Here is a 21,783-nt window from a genome sequence, read left to right as displayed (position 1 = left end):
AACCATGCACGCATTTATTTTCTTTCGTTTCAATTGTTTATTTTCTTGAAGCACATGGTGCCCATTACTGAGTCTCATGAAGATGAGGTGTTTCCGTGTTGGTCTATGGTCAGTGAACATTGATGAAGTTTTTGGAGTTATTGTTTGTGTTGGTGTCGGTCATAATGGTTGGATAATTTGTTATGCAGCTATGAAAATGATTGCATAACCTATTATGCATATACAAAAGTTGTTCCATGACCTATTATGCGGTCCCGTAAATGGTTGCATAACACGTTATGCAGTGTTTTTTGTTTTTGCATAATTTGTTATGCAGTCCAGAAAACGGTTGCATAAAACTTTATGCGGCTATTTTTTTGTTAGTATTGAAACCAACAAAAAATAAGGTTGCATAACTTGTCATGCGCCTACGATAATATCTACATAACATTTATGCAGTCGTGAAAATATGGCTGCATAATGCATTATGCATCGAGAAAATTATTGCACAATCTTTTATGCATCGAGAAAATATATACATAACCTGATATGCATCCGTAAATATGGATGCATAATGCATTATGCATCAATTTTTTATGTACGCACTAAAATCAACCAAAACAATGGCTACATAACTTGTTATAGAATATGCATAATTTGTTATGCAGCCGAGAAAATGGTTGCATAGTTCGTTATGCATCTGCAGAATGTGTTATGCATATTTTTTGGTGGCTGCATAATGATTATGTATCAAGTTTTCGAAAATTTTGCCTAAAATGATGATCACCTCCGATTTTTTCGTGAAAAACAAAAATTTGATATTCTTGTTTGTACTCGTTGCGTATCTTTCTTAAAAAGATTTCCAACGATATAAAATTTGTAAAATTCCAAGGCCCGGATTTTTAGATATGTTATATCCAAGTTGCGTTGCCAAATATACCCCTGATGCATAACCTGTCATGCGGATGCATAATCCGTCATGTAGACAATTTTAATAATTTCATATAATTATGGGTGTCACAGAACTAAAAATTAATTGTGGGCCTGACAATGAGAATATTATTTTTTTTGGGCATGCGCCTAATTTTCCCTTCTTTTATCGCTGCTTACACTAATGAGTTTAAGAGAATTACCGATCAACTAGTTGTCCGTGGATCTGTTATTTTTGACAGTGGAATTATGGTAGTCAGATTAGCTGGTATAGGTCCTGAATTTAGTTCTTTTGCTACATCTATAAAGATTCGTAATCCTCTTGTTTTAAGCATTGAGTTACACAATTTTTTATTCAGTAAGGAGTTTGTTTGTCAAAGTAATCTTGTTGCTAATTCTATCGACTCCACTAACTACCAGAAGAGGATATGGTAGAGGTTTTAGAGGATTTAATCCTACTTTTACTAGAGGAGGTCGTGGTTCTGGACCTTCTGGTAGAGGTTTTGGTAGAAACTCTGGTATATTACTAACAACATCTCCATCTTTTCCAACTGTTGTTGCAAGACCAGTTAATCTTGCATCTGGAACAAGCCTACATGTCAGATATGTCGCAAATATGATCATAATGCTGATGAGTGTTGGAATTGCATGAATTTTGCATATCAAGGTAGGGATCCTCCTAAACACTTATAAGCTATGCTTGCTGCTTCTAATGTACTAGGGGAAAATTCATTGTATATGGATTCCGGAGCAACTCATCATGTTACTGTTGATTCCTCAATATTGCATCTACTTCTGCTTATACTGGTGGTGGATCTATCAGTGTTGCTAATGGTACAAGTGTGTCTGTTTTAAAGTCTGGTTCTTCTGTTATTTCAATACCCTATCAACAATTCAACCTGCAACATATACTTCATATACCTTTAGGTACATAAAATTTAGTTTTCGTTCATAAATTCACAAAAGATAATAATTGTTCTCTTACATTTATTTCATCTAATTTTACTATTAAGAACTTACACACCAAATAGATTTTTCAAAGGCCCGATATAAATGGATTATATTTTCTGGTTTGTGACACATTATCATCTTCAGATTCAACTTCAGATTCTTCTACCGGATTGTCCTGTGATAAAGATCCTTCAACTGTTTGGCATAGAAGATTGACACATCCTTCCTTTGGGACTTTTTCTAGGCTTTGTAGGTTAATTATTTCCTCTGACATCAGTAAACCTCTCAATTGATATGAATGTCAGTTAGCAAGATCTCATAAGCAACCCAGTCAATGTATCCAATTCAGTTTCTATTTTTCCATTACAACTTCTTCACATAGGTGTATGGGGTCCTGCACTTGTTACTTCTGTAAATAGATTTCACTATTATGTCAATATGATTAACCATTTCACCGAATTTTGTTGGGTATATCCTCTTACTCTTAAGTTTGATTTTAGAGTCACTTTTATACACTTCAAAGCTTACATAGAAAACTTGTTAATTATAAAAATAAAGATTGTCAGAACTGATGGTGAAGGTGATTTTGTTAAGGTGAGTTTGTTAAGAATAGTTTAAAAGAAATTCTTTTAGACACTGAAATACAACATAAGATTACTTGTCGCCATACCCCTGAACAGATGGGGGTGGCAGAGCCAAAACATAAACATCTACTAGCAATTACAAGAACTTTTTCATACAATCTAGCTTATCTTTTAAGTATTGGTTTGATGCACTTTCAACTGCAAATTATGTTATTAACAAACTTTCTGCAAGATCATTATCTTTTGAATCTCCTTATAAGTGTCTTTATAACAAGGATCTCGATTGTTTCTTTTTGAAGATTTTTGGGTGCTTATGTTTTCCAAGATAAAACCATATATATCAAACAAACTTCAACCAAGGAGCGTTAAGCACATTTTTATTGGTTATAGTTCTCACAACAAGGGATACAGATGTTTAGATCCTACAAATGTAAGGGTTTTTGTTTCTAGAGATGTTGTACTTCATGAAGATGTTTTTCCTTTTTGAACACTGAAGAATACTTCTAGTTCAGAAACTGTTTTTCTTGACTTTCCTCTTCTCCCACCTATGTTAGATGAGTCACACATAACATATACTTTTATTTCAGCTTCTCAGTCAGACATTACATATACTTCTACTACTTCATCTCAGTCAGTTCTTACAGATCTTCTACTTTAGCAGTTGAAAATTCTAATTCTATAGTAACAACAGTACCTCCTGATACTACTACAGATAATGTCTCTCTTCATTAAATGCTGATAAGAACCAAATGGTGTTTCCAAACCAAAGGTATTCTTTGCTATTAAATATGTTGTTTCAACTGCTCATCTTTCTCATCTTGCAGTCTTTAATCGAACTTGTTACTCTCAAGCTGCTAAAGTTCCAGTTTGGAAACAAGCTATGAAAAATGAATATATTGCACTCAAGGATGCAGAAAATTGGAATTATGTACCACCTCATCCTTCTCATAGCTTAATTGGATGTAAGTGGGTATTTAATATTAAATATAATGCATGTGGTTTTATAGAAAGGTACAAAGCTAGGTTAGTTGTTAAGGGATTTCATCAGTTAGAGGGACTTGATTATATATATACTTTTAGTCTAGTTGTTAAACCTGCAACTATCAGGCTAGTTTTATCACTTGAAGATAATTTGGTAGGCAGCTCAAACAACTAGACATAAGAAATGGTTTTATACATGGAGATTTGAAAGAAGATGTTTATATGTCACAGCCTCCTCGATTTCAAGATAAAGATTATCCAAATTATGTCTATAAACTGAATAAATCTTTATATGGCCTGCAACATGCACCCAGAGCATGGTATAAGAAATTTATAGATGCTCTTATAGCCATTGATTTTGTACCGTCACTTGTTGATTCTTCCTTATTTGTTCAGAAACTAGGGTCTGAATTGACTATTATCTTAGTTCTCATTGTGACTCTATCATCAGGCATTTATACACTCAATTTCCTGTCAAGGATTTAAGCAGTCTACTTTACTTCTTGGGGTTAAAAGTTAAAAGGAATAAACATGGTCTTTTTTTCTCTCAGAAAAAGTATGCTTTAGACTTATTGAATAACAATTAATCTTGTTGGAATGAAGCTTTGTTCAACTCCTTGTCCTGCTTCATTTTTTTTTCTTCGTAAAAGGCAAGCCTCAAATATATTGATCATTAAACTATGATTCAAGATCAACATAAATTACATGGCAGACTCGGTCTCCAACAGCCATTATAATAAATTCAAAGATTTCAAACAGACAACAAGCGAATTCAAACCATTTTACACCATAGTCCTAGACCCTAATTTGAAAAATAGTTCCTACCATTTCTAACAAATTCCAAAATATCATGACGAGTTTAAATGACCTTGATCGGATCAAAAATAACGCATCCGAACCATATAACAAATCTACATATAGTAGAGATGTTAGGATCCAAAAATCCAACCATTTCTCAAAGGGTTTTTTTAAATCATAGTAACATAGGTGGCAAAGGTGTAGTAGGATCCATAGACCCATCCTTCTACCAATGATTTTTTCATAGTAGCAGTAACAAAGGTAACAAGTGTAATCGGTGATGGAGATATTTTGACTAATCCTACATAATACGGGTCCATTATGGGTTCTCTTCAGTATTTAACATGGACAAGGTCTGAACTGTGTTTTTATGTTAATAAGGTTTGTCAGTTTATGCATTCCCCTACAACCTCTCATCTGATTGTTGCTAAGAGAGTGTTAAGATATGTTAAGGGTACACTAGATCGGGACTTCTATTACCAAGGTTTCACTGCATTACAAGGGTACTCTGATGTCGATTGGGCTGCGAGTCCAGATGATAAAAGATCCACTAGTGGTTATTGTGTCACTTTTGGTGTAAATTCTACTAGATGGTCTACAAAGAAACAAGCAATTGTATTTAGATCCAGTACTGAGGCTGAGTACAGGTCCCTAGCTTCTACAACAACTGAAGTGGTCTTGTTATGTCAACTACTTAAAGACCTGCATATCTTTCTCCCATCTTCTCCAACTATAGTCTGTGATAACAAGAACTCCATTGCTCTTGCTTCAAACCCAAAGTTTCATAGTAGAATGAAACACCTTGCTTAGGAATTTCACTTTGTAAGAGAATTGGTCCAGTCAAAGTCTTTACAGGTGATTTATTTGTCAACTCTGGAGCAAGCTGCTGACAATTTTACAAAGAGACTAACAACTCCACACTTTAATTTTCTGAAAAACAAACCGAAGGTTTTATCTCCTCTTCAGTTTGAGGGGGGATAATAACGAAGAGCGTAGAATATTTTTCTATTTATACTTTAATTGTCGATGTCTATTACAACTATGTTTTTAGGTTTTGTTAGTGTAGAACTATTGCCCGTCCTTGTCATCCGTGTATCATTCAAATATGTCTCATTGTATATTAATTCTGCACGCAGTACCTTTCTTTGATTTTAATAAATGAATTCATATTCATCTTTCTTGGAGTAACGATTTGTTGAATGACTGTACGTAGTCGACCCACAAAAAAATATACTTCTTTTTTTTCATAAAAGTGGTCAACCTCATTGCATTAAACATAGGATATCGTTTGTTCCATAATTGGAACATCAATTCATCATTACAGATGTAAGTGTGAATAATCCACAGATCCAGGTGGAGCAATCCTAGACCATACTGTATCGATAGTAGTTGAAGTACGAAGCACTGAATCACTTTATCCTAGTTTGGCGCGAGAAAAGAGACGCATGTGAAGTCGATACGTGTAAAGGTAAAACCCTGATGTGATGCCCATCGGGTACGAGAGTAATAAATGCTATGACAAAGCTGGTGAAAGGATAAGAAGGATCTGGTCAAAGTAAGACTCGGGCCGAGAGTATCAAGGACGACATCGGCCATACTCACTGAGTAATCAACGTCGGGTGGAAGGACATCGGGAGAAGATATCACTAGGCTCGGCCCAAAATTTCGGAAGAAACATCATCCATCGCCCGAGAAGGACATCAAGAAAGATGTACCACGACTTACACTGTAACTTGGATGTATTATCACTTGTAGCTATAAATAGAGATCCATGTAGAGAGCTAAAGGCTAAGTGATCAGTGAGTGAGGAGAGAATATCAAAATCTTGAGAGAGAGAATAGAGTACTTGTTGGTGAGATACACATTTTGTAACCTTGAATCGAGTAATAAGATCATCCCTTTACCCCCGTGGACGTAGGTAATCATACCGAACCACGTATATCTTGTGTTCTTGTGCATCTCTTGCTTATTTACTTCATGGTGTGTGTGTTTGTGATTCTTTGGATGTAGTTGTAGGATTTTCGACATCTACATTCTGGCGCCGACTAAGAGGACCGTGTAACGTCTTTAGACACCTTGCATAAAAACCATTAAAGAGAGATTCAAAAGCTCCTAAAATATCTTTTGATGTTAGTTGATGCTAAGTGACAGACTCTTGTGGTTGAAGCATATGAGTTGGTAGATGAGTCTTTTAAAGCAATTTTTCCTTCGAAACTCGGGTCTTTTACATTCGTTTTTATCCAATCTTTGTTGAGCTCACAGAGTCTTCATGTGAGTCGAAAAACTTTGTCAATAGTCTGAACTATTTTGCTCTTGTTGCACATTAAGCAAAAATCTTCTTATCTTACGATTTCGAGCCCAAGAAACTTGTGATTTGTTTTGTTTTGAAGACGTTTTCTTTACGTCAAAGTTCTTGAAATAATTAGGAATAAGATCTCAGGTTTGAGTTATCGTTGATTGTGTTTCCTTTTATGACTAAGACGAGATGTTAGAGAGATTCAAAGCTCCCAAAAAGATCATCTTTGATACTTGGTAAAAGCTAGAATGAAACTTCATCTCGCTGGTCATATCTCGTCGTGGGTTAATTAAACAAAATAGTAGCAGTGGAAAAACCAACTCAAAATCATTGAGTTAGGGTTTCCAAAGCTTTGCCTAGAAAGGGTATAGTGAGCACTTCGATGACAGTCTCATCCTAATCCCACAACAAGAGCCTTACAGCGTCGTTAGAAAGCCAAAAGAATCCCATGGTAAAGCTATCCTTGCGGAATTCTGAGGAAAAGATCGAGAAATCTTGTTGTGGCAACCTGTGTAGTTAAGACACCGGCGAAACGATTACAAACCCTGGCCAAGAAAGAAATTTTCCGACCAAGCGTACGGATTTTTAATGATTTCTGGTACAAGGAATGTTAGGACAAATAATGATTAATGCATGAGAAAATTACCGAAAGCGACGTAACAAAGCAACGTTCTAAAAAACTGTCATATTAGTCAAAACCACCCATTTTGCTGAGTTCAGCATGTCAAAGTAAAAGGAATCGTACTTGGATGAACTTTTTCTTCTCTGAATAGCAGAGCTGCTGTACTTCATCCTTAACATTTTCGAAAACAGTTCAAAGTGAAGTATTATATGTTTTGCTGACGTAGGTAGGGACGGGCGAGCCGAAGGATACGACTTACACTCGAGCCGATGGATAGTACTTCAAGAACAGGCAGGATTCTGAGGAATCGAACGGTAGCAGTAACAAGCGCGCAAGAAGGAGTGATGGATTCACGACAGCAGAGCAATCGACAACACCAGCCAGAAGAATCCCGAGAACTAGGTGGAGGAATGGCGACTGTCGATGAGGAAGTCGATCTGGGCCGAGACGATGACCCTCCCCCGAGAGGATTGCGCATCAACCCGAGTCAAATGAGGCCAAAGAATATGGTGGATGGAATGACCGCTTCTGACACAGAGGACGATGGGGAAGCAATAATGATGCGTGAGGACCGTAGACGAGCCCGACAACGTGCGGAATACCAGTATGCTTTGGATCAAGAAGAAGCAAGGCTTAGACGAGTACGATTGGGGATGGACAACCCAGCCCGAGACATCCCCCCTGTCGCTTCCCCAACAACACCACCAACAGCGCCACCAGCTGCACCGCCTACCACAGCAAGAAATCATGTGAACGGTCACTCCAGCCATGAGAGCACCGACCCAACACTGATGGAAATTCTGGCCAACCAGAGAAGACAGGATGACTTGATGAGGGAATTACAAAGGAGGAATCTTGCACTAGAGCATGAGAATTACCAACTTGGAAACCTGAGATCTAGATCAAGAGGGTCCTCGAGCCAAGGGGCATCCAGCAGCCACACCCGATCACGGCTTACTAGAACTCCACCACTCGGCCGGGGCCGAGCACCCGATCCTAACCACACGAGGAGTGGATACGGTCCTCCTGCAAATTCCTTGACCGATGAAGAAGTGCAAAATGGTAGACTTGATGCTTCGACTAAGGCTAAGTTAGAACAGCTTGAGCGGATGGTTAAGAAGCTGGCAGGAGATGGGGAAGACGACAATCTAGCAGAGGTGATTAGTGAAGAAAAGAAAACCCCATTTACCCGAGAATTAGAGCGAACCCCATTTCCACCTAAGTGTACACTTCCCACGCTCCCTTCCAGATTTGACGGCATGGGAGACGCAAGAGAGCATATTAAGATGTATAGCATGTCGTTGTTGCAGTGGAAAAATTCTGATGTGGTAATGTGTAAGTTTTTCCCGGCCATCTTGGAAGGCGAGGCAAGGAATTGGTTCTATACCTTACCCAACGAGTCCATAGGAAGCTACAGAGGTTTAGTGGAAACATTTCTCGAGACTTACATGCATAATAGTATTGCTAGGCCAAGGGTAAATAAACTATTCACTTTGGCACGAAGATTCCAGGAACCCCTAAGGTCTCTGACGGACAGATGGAGGAAGCTGTATACCGATATCGGTAAAGTGCCTGTCGACCAACAGATTTTCGGGTTCGAGAACTCTTTAGGGAAGTCTGACCCAATAAGGATAGCCATGTACATCGAGAAGCCGCAGACATTGAAGGAAATGAGAAATATGCAGGAACATTACATTGCGTTGGAGGAAATACAAGAAGGGGCACAGGATATGGGAGTCCAAGAAGCCAACACGGCAGCCGAGGAGACTCCTCAAGGGGACTCAAAGTGATCAGAAAAAAGGTCGATGGTACCACAACAAGTCTCGGGCAAGAAGGAATGGGTCGAGAAAGGAAAAAGGCCTCGTCACGAGCCGAGAACTTACACACCTCTAAATGCACCGTTGGAAGAAATATTCAAGGAAGTAGAAAAGAGAAGCGACATCAGATACCCTAAGACTAGGGGAATCCAGTTTCATGAGACAAGAAACCATCCCGAGTTTTGTCATTACCATCAGTACCGAGGCCACTCGACTAACGATTGTCGAGAGGTAAAAGATATTGTCCAGCATTTGATCCGAGATGGGTACTTGCGACACTTTGTTAAGACAACACTGACACCTACCCAATCTGATGCTCCCGTGCATCAAATAAGGATCGACCGTAGAACTCAATTCGCCTGCAATACCATCTCACACTCGGAAAATCAAGGGTTCTACCTAGGCACCGGAATTACTTCAAGAATCCATAAGAGGGATCGAACTGGAAAAGAGATCTTCAGTGTAGCAAAAACACTGCCTATGGAGCCCTGGATGATGCAGCCGATCACCTTCACAGCAAAGGATGTCCCGTCAAATATCCAAGCACATGAAGATCCCCTGATGATAACCTTACTCATTGAGGAATGGGGAGTCAAAAGAATATTGATGGACAGTGGAGTTCAGTCGAGGTCCTCTTTTATGACACGTTCAAAAGAATGGAACTATCTGATGACATTTTGATCCCGTCAACTTATCGGATCTACGGCTTCAATGGTACGATGACTGTACCAAAGGGAGAAGTCACTCTCAGAGTCTCGGATGGAGAAGGATACTTAGACACGCTTACCACCTTCTGTGTTGTTGACGTCGTATCACCGTATGAGGCGATCCTCGGCAGGCCTTGGATCGTAGGCATCAAGGGAGTGGCATCGGCATACCATCAAAGGTTAAGGTTCCCAACTTATCGAGGGGTTGTGGAGGTACTAGGATATCCCCAGGCCGCACGACAGTGCGTGCAGATAGATATCCAACAAAATCAAGAAAGGCGATCAACACAGCGCCGAGAAAAGAACAAAGCTAAGAAAATTAGAGCAGGGGAAGAACTGGAGAAGGTACTCTCACAAGCCATTACAGCTTACGAAACAGGCGAGAAAGAGATCTTATAGCAATCAAAGGAGGCGACGACGGTCGATGAACCAAAACCCAACTTCTCGGCCTTAGAATCTACCCGACAGATCAATTTAGGGACCAAAGAAGAACCAAAGATGGTAAGAATTGAAACCCTGCTATCAGATGAAAAAATAGAGCAGCTGATAATTATATTAAAGGAACACATGGACATATTTGCATGGCAAATGCACGATATGGAGGGAATTGACCCGAAAGTAGGTGTGAATAATTATATCAAACCGATCCGACAAAAGATGAGAAGAATCGCACCCGAGTTACAAGCAGCGGTAGATGCCGAGTTAAAGAAACTACAAGTGGCTGGGATTATTCAAAAGGCGCAATATCCGCAATGGATATCTAACATGGTGATAGTCCCTAAGAGGAATGGAGGGGTTAGGATCTGCATCGACTTCAGCGACCTGAATAAAGCTTGCCCAAAGGACAACTTTCCTCTCCCCAGTATCGATCAGCTGGTGGAATCCATAGTTGGGTACAAGGCGATAACACTAATGGACGGGTACTCGGGATACAATCAAATCCCCCTGGCTCCCGAGGATCAAGAGCATACATCTTTCTGTACACCCAAAGGGCTATATTGTTACACTAAAATTCCATTTGGATTGAGGAACGCTGGCGCCACTTATCAAAGGTTGGTGGAGGACATGTTCGTAGACAAAATACACAACACCATCGAGGTTTATGTGGACGACATGTTAGTCAAAAGCAAAGTGGCATCCAACCACATCGACGACCGTCGGGAAATCTTTCAAACTATGAGAAAATATAAAATGCGAGTGAACCCGGCCAAATGCACCTTTTGGGTTACCTCGAGTAAATTCCTGGGATACATAATCACTGATAAAGGTATAGAACCGATCCAGACAAGATTAGATCCATTTTGGAAATGCCGTCGTCGGTGACGATAAAAGATGTGCAGCGGTTAAACGAAAACTTGGCAGCGCTAGGGCGATTCATTTCTCGGTCTTCGGATAAATGTAAAGACTTCTTTGGACGCTAAGAAAAGGAGAAAATTCAAATGGAGTGAGGAGTGTGAGGAGGCATTCCAAAAGATTAAGCAACATCTCACGAGCCTACCGGTGTTGCAAAGACCCGAGCCCGATGAAGTGCTTACCCTATATCTCGGGGCAACAAGTTATGCCATAAGCGCGGTCTTAGTCAAAAATGTGGGGGCCGAAGAGAAGCCTGTGTACTTCATAAGCAAAACTATGAACCCAGCGGAGAAGAACTACACCAGAATTGAGCAATTGATACTAGCCTTAGTATTTGCAACACAAAAGCTTCGGACATATCTCCAAACTCACAGAATTCGAGTACTTACGAAGTCTTCCATAGAATCAGTGCTTGAAAATGCAGCCAGGTCGGGAAGGATCTCTAAATGGAGCGCTCAAATCAAAAAGTTCGACATCTTCTATGAGATGAGTTCGGCAGTAAAGGCACAAGCGGTGGATGACTTTCTGGTAGATTTTCCCTTGGACGACGAGGACGAAATCGAAGACATTCCGGGCATGGAGGAAGACCAAGAGGATCCATACGATCTCCTTGAAACCTGTAGTCCGACACGGTGGGAAGTCTTCGTAGACGGGTCGTCCAATAAAGATAGGTCGGGCCTAGGGATAGTCTTCACCACACCAAAGGGGAAGAAGATGGTTCACTCATTTAGGCTTGAATTTAAGGAAACAAACAATGTCACCGAGTACGAGGCTGTAATACATGCTTTGCGGATGATAGTGGAAATGGGGGTCCACGATGTGAGGCTAACCAGCGACTCTCAGTTAGTCATTAGGAAAATCAGTGGGCAGTACGCTATACATGACCCCTTGTTGCAGAAGTATTGGGAGCTCGCCCAATTTTATATCGGCCAGATACCAAACATCAAGTTCCGACATATCTGCAGGAAAGATAATTGACATTCAAACGCACTGGCATATATCGCCTCCATGCTAACAGACACAAGTGTTGAAGGCATCAGAGTCATGAGAATCCTGATGCCATCTGTATCCGAGACAGTGGACACAAGAGCATACGTAGCCGTAACCACGGCCGATAAGTATGAAGTCGGCGATTGGCGCAAGCCCATCCACCAATATTTGGAGACGGGAGAATTACCCAAAGGACGACCCGAGATCAACAAAATTAAAAGCAAAGCAGCTACGTACGAACTACGAGATGGTGTTTTGTATAGAAATTCCTACCTAGGGACGCTGTTAAGGTGTCTAAGCAAAGAAGAGGGGCACTCAATCCTGAATGAACTACATTATGGGGCCGCGGGCAATCACAGCTCGGGTCGAAGTCTAGCAACCCGAGCCAAGACCATGGGATATTTATGGCCCTACATGAACGAAGATGCAAAACATATGGAACTAATCTGTGACGAATGCAAAAAGTTCGGTAAAAAGATACATACACCTGCAGTAACCTTGAACTCAGTGATTAGTCCCTGGCCTTTCTCCAAGTGGGGGATCGATATTGTAGGAACCTTACATGTCGGGTCAGGGAAGAGAAAGTATTTGATCGTGGCTACTGACTACTTCACCAAATGGGTGGAAGCCGCACCGCTAAGACACATTAGGGATAAGGACGTTTTTCGTTTCATTTGGTGTTGATGGTGGTTTTTAGACAAGGGATAAAATCGTAAAACCTTACGCATAGCATGACGTCACCGGTGACGCTAAACACATTTATTAGAACATTTAATGCACTTATGTAAAAAATTACCAGGGTATCTTTTTTCAAATGCTAAACTAGGGTTTCGACACACAAAACCCGATGCCGCACGATCGCTGCGCATCATGACAACTATGCCAAAACCAAAGCCGCACAATCGCTGCGCAACATGGCAACTATGCCAAAACCAAAGCCGCACAATCGCTGCGCATCATGGCTACTATGCGAAAACCAAAACCGCACAATCGATGTGCATCATGGCAACTATGCCAAAACCAAAGCCGCACAATCGCTGCGCATCATGGAAACCATGCCAAAACCAAGCCGCACAATCATTGCGCTTCACGGCAACCGTGCCAAATTCGAGTTGCACAATCATTGCGCCACACGCGTCATTGGCACATGCCAAGCGACGCTTGCGACCTAGCATGCCAAGCCGTGCAAACCTAGGGCCAAGCCGCCACACGCGCCTTTGGCACATGCCAAGCGACGCTTGCGACCTAGCATGCCAAGCCGTGCAAACCTAGGGCCAAGCCACCACACGCGCTATTGGCACATGCCAAGTGACGCTTGCGACCTAGCATGCCAAGCCGTGCAAACCAGGGCCAAGCCTCCACACGCGCCATTGGCACATGCCAAGCGAATCTTGCGACCTAGCATGCCAAGCCGTGCAAACCTAAGGCCAAGCCGCCACACGCGCCATTGGCACATGCAAAGCGACACTTGCGACCTAGCATGCCAAGTCGTGCAAACCTAGGGCCAAGCCTCCACACGCGCCATTGGCACATGCCAAGCGACGCTTGCGACCTGGCATGTCAAGCCGTGCAAACCTAGGGCCAAGCCGCCACACGCGTCATTGGAACATACCAAGCGACGCTTGCGACCTAGCATGCCAAGCCGTGCAAACCTAGGGCCAAGTCGTCACACGCGCCATTGGCACATGCCAAGCGATGCTTGCGACCTAGCATGCCAAGCCGTGCAAACCTAGGGCCAAGCCGCCACACGCGCCATTGGCACATGCCAAGCGACGCTTGCAACCTAGTATGCCAAGCCGTGCAAACCTAGGGCCAAGCCGCCACACGCGCCATTGGCACATACCAAGCGACGCTTGCGACCTAGCATGCCAAGCCGTGCAAACCTAGGGACAAGCCGCCACACACGTTATTGGCACATGCCAAGCGACGCTTGCGACCTAGCATGCCAAGCCGTGCAAACCTAAGGCCAAGCCGCCACACGCGCCATTGGCACATGCCAAGCGACGCTTGCAACCTGGCATGCCAAGCCGTGCAAACCTAGGGCCAAAGCCGCTACGCACGCCATTGGCACATGCCATGCAACACTTGCATTTTGGCATTACCACTTGCACCCGATGTGCAACCTACAACCAAGGCATTCCGCACAAGCCATTGGCACATGCCGTGCAACCCTTGCACTTTGGCATGCCGTGCCTACATCAAAGGCCACGATTTCTCTTAAGATGCAAAATCTCGACCGTCGAAGGTCGCCACTGAGCCGGCACATCTCTCAAGCTCAACTTATCAAACACCAGCGACATGCTACACGTTTTCCACGAAAACACTCGAGACATCAATACATGTCACAAACTGGGGGATGCTCTTTAGGGTTTTGGTTTGGCGGTTTACAGCGTGCGACATACACAAATGCCCGTTTCAAGACAGTGTATTAAGAATAAAACGGTTAGTAAATGCAGGAAGTAATGGTGAAACGCTCTTTCATTATGGAACGTCAATTCCATCAAATTCCATCAATACCAGGCGTTACCACCTCTTCCCATCGGGTACGAGAGTAATAAATGCTCTGACAAAGTTGGTGAAAGGATAAGAAGGATCTGGTCAAAGTAAGACTCGGGCCGAGAGTATCAAGGAAGACATCGGCCATACTCACTGAGTAATCAACGTCGGGTGGAAGGACATCGGGAGAAGATATCACTAGGCTCGGCCCAACATTTCGGAAAAGGCATCATCCATCCCCCGAGAAGGACATCAAGAAAGATGTACCACGACTTACATTGTAACTTGGATGTATTGTCACTTGTAGCTATAAATAGAGAGCCATGTAGAGAGCTAAAGGCTAAGTGACCAGTGAGTGAGGAGAGAATATCAAGAGCTTCAAAGAGAGAATAGAGTACTTGTTGGTGAGATACACATTTTGTAACCTTGAATCGAGTAATGAGATCATCCCTTTATCCCCGTGGACGTAGGTAATCATACTGAACCACGTATATCTTGTGTTCTTGTGCATCTCTTGCTTGTTTACTTCATGGTGTGTGTGTTTGTGATTCTTTGGATGTAGTTGTAGGATTTTCCACATCTATAACAGATTCATTCCGGTCTTCAATGGTTAGATAGACATAACTGGGTTGATCAAAGCATGTGGGCGATTCTACACTATCTAACAAAAAAAATATATATATATATACTTGTAAAGTTGTAACTACCACAAAAATAAAAATAGAAAGAGATTCGCGTAAGACCAAGCTGAATCGGTTGATTACTCTCGATCATAAGAGTTTCTTTATCAACCACTCAATCGATCAAAAAGTGAACTTCAAAGATTAAATGGTCATTCTAAAGAGAAACAAACTGCTAAAGATGGTCAGGAAAACATAAACTATTCAAGTGCTTCAAGAAACTTGGCTGCTTTAAATCAAACTTCAGTGGAAAGTTTTCCTCCATGCATAAGATAACGTCTTTAAGCTCTACTAATCAATCAAGAATAGTATTTTTAAAAAAAATAGTGCCGAAAGAAGTATTAATATCAATTAACAAAGATGATTAGCGCACTGACCTTAATTTGGACGTAATACACTATAACCTAAAGCACTTAGATCGCACAGAAAGCAAAAATGAGAAGTAAACAATAGCATAATCATAGGCAAAAGATGAATCAAACCGACGATGTTTGGTCTTCTGATTATATCATCAATTTGAAGATAAAAATCACATTTAACCCGCTATGTTTTTTCGTTAATTCAGAAGCATTGTCTAATATCTACTCCCTCTGTTCCTTTTTAATAGGTTGGTTTCTATAAATAGACGTTTCAAAAAAAAATAGGTTGGTAACCTAATTGAGAAAGCCAAATGTTACTTTAATTTTCTGGGACCACTTTTCTCTTAACTTCTTTTGATAACAAGTGTCATGTGGATCATTTCACTTTACTTCTTTTGCTGACAAGTGTCATGTGAACCATTTCACTTCACTTCTTTTATTGACAAGTGTCATAGGGACCACTTTCAATGATTAGTTCTCTTAATTTTCTTAATCTTTTTCTAAAAACAAAATCAGCCTATTAAAAAGAAATGGAGGAAGTAATAAAGCAGGATCAGCAAAGTTCATTTGCTGGAAAAAAAAATTGTCTCAGTAATTAAGTGCTTAACACAAATCCGACACGGATAAACTCACCTATATATTTTCTTTCCTCTTCAGGGTGGTGACAAATCTTACATATTGAAACTTCTCTTTATATGATTTGTTGAGGAAGAAATTGATTGATCGAACTCTATTTTTGCTTTTGAACTCAATATGCCAATTGCCAATAAATGAGGTGCAAACTAATACTAGAAAAATTCGATCAAATGCCCACATAACACTTTTTGATTATTTTGACCTTCAAATGCCCACCTCTTCAAGCCGAGTCAAATGAAACTAACTCATTAATTCCAGTTTCCAAATTGTGAACGAACCCACATTTAGCTGTAGGGGACATACATGGGTATAAGGGAACCATAAAGAGAGTCATGAAGAGATTTAGACTTGACCCTAAACTCTCCATATATGGTCTAAAAAGGGGTCATGTGAACTTCTTTCGCCCCAAACAACGAACACCGCTACTGTGTAGATATTTAAATCTCAAAACTCCTTCTCTGCTCTCCTTTGTAATCCTCCCATCTCCTAGGTGAGTTTTAGTAGGTGATGACTCTTAAGGTTGAAAGGAGATTGTAGGTGTTTGGGATCTGAATAGCACCTCTAAAATGAAATGAGGTAAACAGGGGGCTACATCTAAATGCCAAAGATTGCACATCTATGTCTACTTCAGATACTACTGTATCAGGTGGTCTTTTCATATATGAACTACTAGTGTCCTGTCTGTCCAGCTTTTACTGCAAAACAGAGTGAAGGACACGAGCACAACAAAATACTTGCCAACTGAATCCTCGTCATCAAGAGAATAAAATAGGGAAAAATATGGTTTAGTCCAAAACCTCGTTCAAATATACTAGTTAGTCCACACGCATTCAACTAGGTACAAATTAGTCCTGAAATATGGAAAGTACACTAATAGCCCTTATCATTTACAATTTAGTCCAAATATTTGTATTACAGTCCAAAGTGATTTATAAGGATGTCATAAATTTTAAATAATATAAAAATACGGTCCGCGAGTTAAAACCCCAAAGATGTCACTATCCATACACAAAAACTCCAACAAAACAAATTGTTCACAGAAACCCCATTTAATATAATTGATCTATATTACCCTCTTAGTTTAAATCACCCCAACAAAAACAAAAATCAACCCCACTTTAATTCTTATTATATTGTCACCACCAACAAGCAACGCCACCTTCTACCACCGCCACCGACCACCACCGTTGCCGCCGCCACCGACCACCACCGCCGCCGACCGCCGACGCCACCTCCGACCGCTGATGCCGCCTCCGACCGCCGCTGCCGCCACCGACCACCACCGCCACCTCTGACCGTCACCGCCACCGCCGACCACCACCGCCACCTCTGACCACCACCGCCGCCACCGACCACCACCGCCGCCACCGACCAAAATTTAGATGAAACCGATTTTGGTTTCATCATAAATCCGATGAAACCGATTTTGGTTTCATCATAAAATAAGATGAAACCCTAATTGGTTTCATCAGAATTCAACTACAAGAAAAATTCAACAAGGATCTTATGTTGCAGTTCTCTTGGATATAGCAACATCACAACAACACAGATCCATGCTTTATGCTACAACACATATTATCAACTGCCAGCACCACCATTGTCGACCACCGCCGACCACCACCGACTAAAACCAGCAACATCGCCAACATCAGCTAACGACCACCACCACCACTGACCAAAAATTAGATAAAACCAATTTTGGTTTCATCATAAATACGATGAAACCGATTATGGTTTCATCATAAATAAGATGAAACCATAATTGGTTTCATCAGAATTCATCAGTAGTTGCACTTCATTTAAGCTTCATTTCTTCTCTAGTTTACAGCATCATCTGCTATAACTCAGCTATACTTTCATCCTCCGTCTATCCACAGCAGCACCATCTGCTTCATGGACCATCTTCTTCTCATCCTTGTATCCCTAGACAAGACAGCAACAATACAGCAACACAGATCCATGCTCTATGCTACATCAAAAATCAATATGTTACATATTTAGCTCCTAAATCATCATAACTAAATCTTAAACATGAACATGACTTTGTTCCTTAGACTGGTGCAACATACTCATTCACCAACAAGAACAACCAACCTTCCACCATGTCTTTCAAAAATAAAAATGTTCCTTCTTTACGACCAAAGTCTAGCAATTAACGAGCTAATTATAACTAAAGGAGACATAAACACAAATCTTTCTTCGTGGAACCACCCTCTCCTATGTTAACATAATAAGATTATCTTTCTATATTTTTCTTTATTTCGGGATTACTCTAAGTAAGTAACTAGCTATTTCTCATCACTCCATCGTGAGTGTAAATTGTGTACCCATGCCCATGATGCTTAGCCTATTTGTTTTACTTCATACCAATTCATATGTTACTGACTATACACAAACAAATCCACAGAGGGCTTCAGTCAGGGACAATGTGTTCTCCACAAACAAATCATCACCCTTTCGCTTAAACTTGGGATGATCTTTCTGAGCCAAGACAAAAACTATATCCCCAGTGACAGTTTCTGGATGCAACACGAAAGAAGACATAATCAGTAAATTTGTAAAGCCAAACACAAAAGCTAACACATCCCAGTAAACAGTCTACTGTGTACCGCTTCATCGGCCTCTCCAGGGAAGGTAATCTTCTGTCCATTCTGCATTCCCTTCTCAACATGCACTTCCAACACCTTCTTCTCCTGGACAACCTTCTCACCTTTGCATTGAGGGAAGCGATCCTTATCGCTGATGGTCTCTCCAGTACCCTTACACTCATTACAAGGATGTTGCATCTGCTGGATCATAGAGGGACCTAGGTGCCTGATAGAAACTTTCATGCCAGAACCTTGGCAACCAGAACACATTGAAGCAGCAGATTTTGAACCCTTTCTGGAATACAAAAGAGTAAAGAATAAGATTACAGCAGACAGAAGCCAACTAAGCAAAGTATCCTTAAACTAGCAATGGAAAGCACCAGTCTAATAAAACTTACCCAGTGCACTTGGAGCAGATGGAATTACGAGAGAGGGACAATTTCTTTGATGTTCCACTGTAAATATCCTCCAGCGACACCTCAAGAGAATGCATAACATCTTCTCCCCTCCTCTGCCTCCTTCCTCTGCTGCTGCCACCACCTAACGGTAAACAAATTCCAAACATCATGAATACCTTTCACTTTCATAAATAAATTTTGTAAAAACATTAACCCATTAGAAAATGATATCTCCACCTACCTCCAAATGGGCTTCCTCCTCCAAAGAAAGATGATAAGATGTCAAAGGGGTCGTGGCCACCACCACCTCCTCCCATTCCTTCCTTGAGCGCATCCTCACCATACTGATCATAAATTTCACGTTTCTCTGGATCACTCAAAACCTCTTAAGCCTGGGCCAACTCCTTGAACTGCATTGAGAGAAATATTACAATGCTCAATAAACACCCCTTTTTGACTGCCCCAGAGAGCAAATTAAAACATACACAAATCAACAAATCAACAAACCAACCAGGAAAAACCCGGCATCCTAAATCATTCAAGCATCTACTAGATATCTCAAAATTCAGTTGCCCAGCCCAAATAATAGTCTGAAATGAAGCGCATAGACACGACCAACAGAATCGAGTAAACAAAACATACACAGGGTCTGACCTTTGCAACCTCTATACGTTCGAAATGGAAAACCAAGAGAAATTCTTAATTATATCTACAGTAATTAACAAAGTTACTGATTCCCTACTAGATCAGTAATAATCTAATAGAAAAACACAATACCTTTTCTGGATCTCCACCCTTATCAGGATGATTCTTAATGGCAGCCTTTCTGTAAGCCTTCTTCAAATCTTCCAAACATCTTTAATCTAAATAATCAGCATCAACAACAAAAAGAAGAACCCATCAAAAAAAATGAAAAAAAAATTTAAAAAAAATTACAGAATTCAACAGATCTTGAAATTTTTCCCAAAATCAACAGATCCTTGAAAATTAAAAACATACCAAGAATTTCAAACACGCTGAATGTTCAGAATAATCGATCGATTTTATGATTGTGGGTGGAACCCTAATTCTTCTTCAGAAAGGAAGCCCTAGAATTTCACACGAAGGAGGGTGTTTCTCTCAATCTATTCTATTAAATAGATTTTTCATCAGACCCAGAAGAAGAAGAAGCTCTGGTGATGATTCGATGACGTCGTATGTTGTAATTTTGCCGGTTTAAGTTCTGTAAATAAAAAACAAAGAAATTTCAAATAGAGGAACTGTAAGAAGAAGAAATTGAAATAAGTAACAAAAAAAATTTCCAGAAAGTGGATTAAGAGAGACGAAGGATTAACGAACCAGGGATTTGTGTTTAGTTGTAGTTGGAAATTCCGGGAATCGGAGCTTCGGAATTGGAGATGAAGAGATGATTTTGCAGGATTCCATGGGGTTTTGAAAAGCTGGGAGAAAATTTCTAAAGAGTAAAATGAAACCCCATTGGAGATATTTGTGGGGATACAAAACAATACACCTCAGCAGGCTCGTTGTTCGTCTTTTCTGGGCGTAAGAAAGAAGACGGTGGTGGTGGGAGAAGGAGGCGGAAGAAAGAAGAAAAAAGAAATCAGAGAAGAAGAAGAAGAAAAGGTCAATGGCATGTTTGTCTTTTTTTAAAGTAACAAAAATTAATTTACAAATTATTATTTGGTTTGGGGTTTTTGTCCCAGTTTTATTTGAAACGGTTTTTATTTGGTAGAAATAATATGACCGGTTTTTTCTTATCACTAGTTTGTTCACCTAGGGGTTTTGTCACTAGTTTTGATAAAAATAATTAAAAAACAATTTATCTTTCGAACCGCTCGTCCAAAATTAAAGAAATTTATATATTCGGAAAGCTCTTTCTGAAATCTTCCAAAAGAGTACTCATATGGCTATATAATTTTCATTTTTGTAAAAAAATTAATTTTTTCTTCATTATTTGGTGTACAAAAAAGTACACATGCACCTGCAAAACATGTATGAAATAGATCATTCATATCCACTCAAACCTACTTTTACATCCAAATTACACTAGTCCACCAGTATATATACCCCTGCAAAACATGCATGAAGCCGTTAATTCGTAACCACACACAAAAATTTACTTTTTCATGGAAAAATACATTGGTGCATCAATATATATACCCCTGAAAAACATGCATAAAACCGAATATTCATAAGCACATCTAAACCTCTTTTTCATGGGAATTACATTGATGCACCAATTTGTACAACCCTTCAAACATGCATAAAATTGATCATTCATAACAACACACAAGCCTACTTTTCCATAGGAATTATGCAAATGCATCAATATGTACATCCCTACAAAACATGCATAAATCGACCATTCATTCCCACACGCCGACCTATTTTTAACAGAGAATACACTGGTGCACAAATATGTACACCCATTCAAAACATGAAACAAATCAACCATGTTTGCCTACAAACAAATCTATTTCATGGGATTTACACAGGTGCACTAGTATATACACACCTAGCCAATATTTTATAAAAACATGGAAACTCAGATGGATTTGAACCATCAACCTCCACAAACCTTATGATAGGCTTGGGCGCTCTACCATTTTGAGCTTCTG

General features: G+C 40.4%; 1 protein-coding gene across 1 annotated transcript; it reads right to left on the bottom strand.

The window, feature by feature from the left end:
• Positions 1–18,027: 18,027 nt before the first annotated feature.
• Positions 18,028–19,482, bottom strand: LOC113279499 (dnaJ protein homolog ANJ1-like). Its single transcript, XM_026528194.1, has 5 exons — positions 19,407–19,482; positions 19,166–19,307; positions 18,782–19,062; positions 18,571–18,698; positions 18,028–18,102 (listed from the first exon to the last, which is right to left on the bottom strand). Exons 1-5 carry the CDS (start codon positions 19,480–19,482, stop codon positions 18,028–18,030), a joined length of 702 nt encoding a protein of 233 aa, XP_026383979.1.
• Between the last annotated feature and the right edge of the window lie 2,301 nt (positions 19,483–21,783).

The sequence above is a fragment of the Papaver somniferum genome, chromosome 5 (assembly GCF_003573695.1).
Source record: "Papaver somniferum cultivar HN1 chromosome 5, ASM357369v1, whole genome shotgun sequence".
Classification (NCBI taxonomy): Eukaryota; Viridiplantae; Streptophyta; class Magnoliopsida; order Ranunculales; family Papaveraceae; genus Papaver; species Papaver somniferum.
Note: the sequence above shows the minus strand (reverse complement) of the source record. Positions and strands in the feature narration are given on the sequence as shown.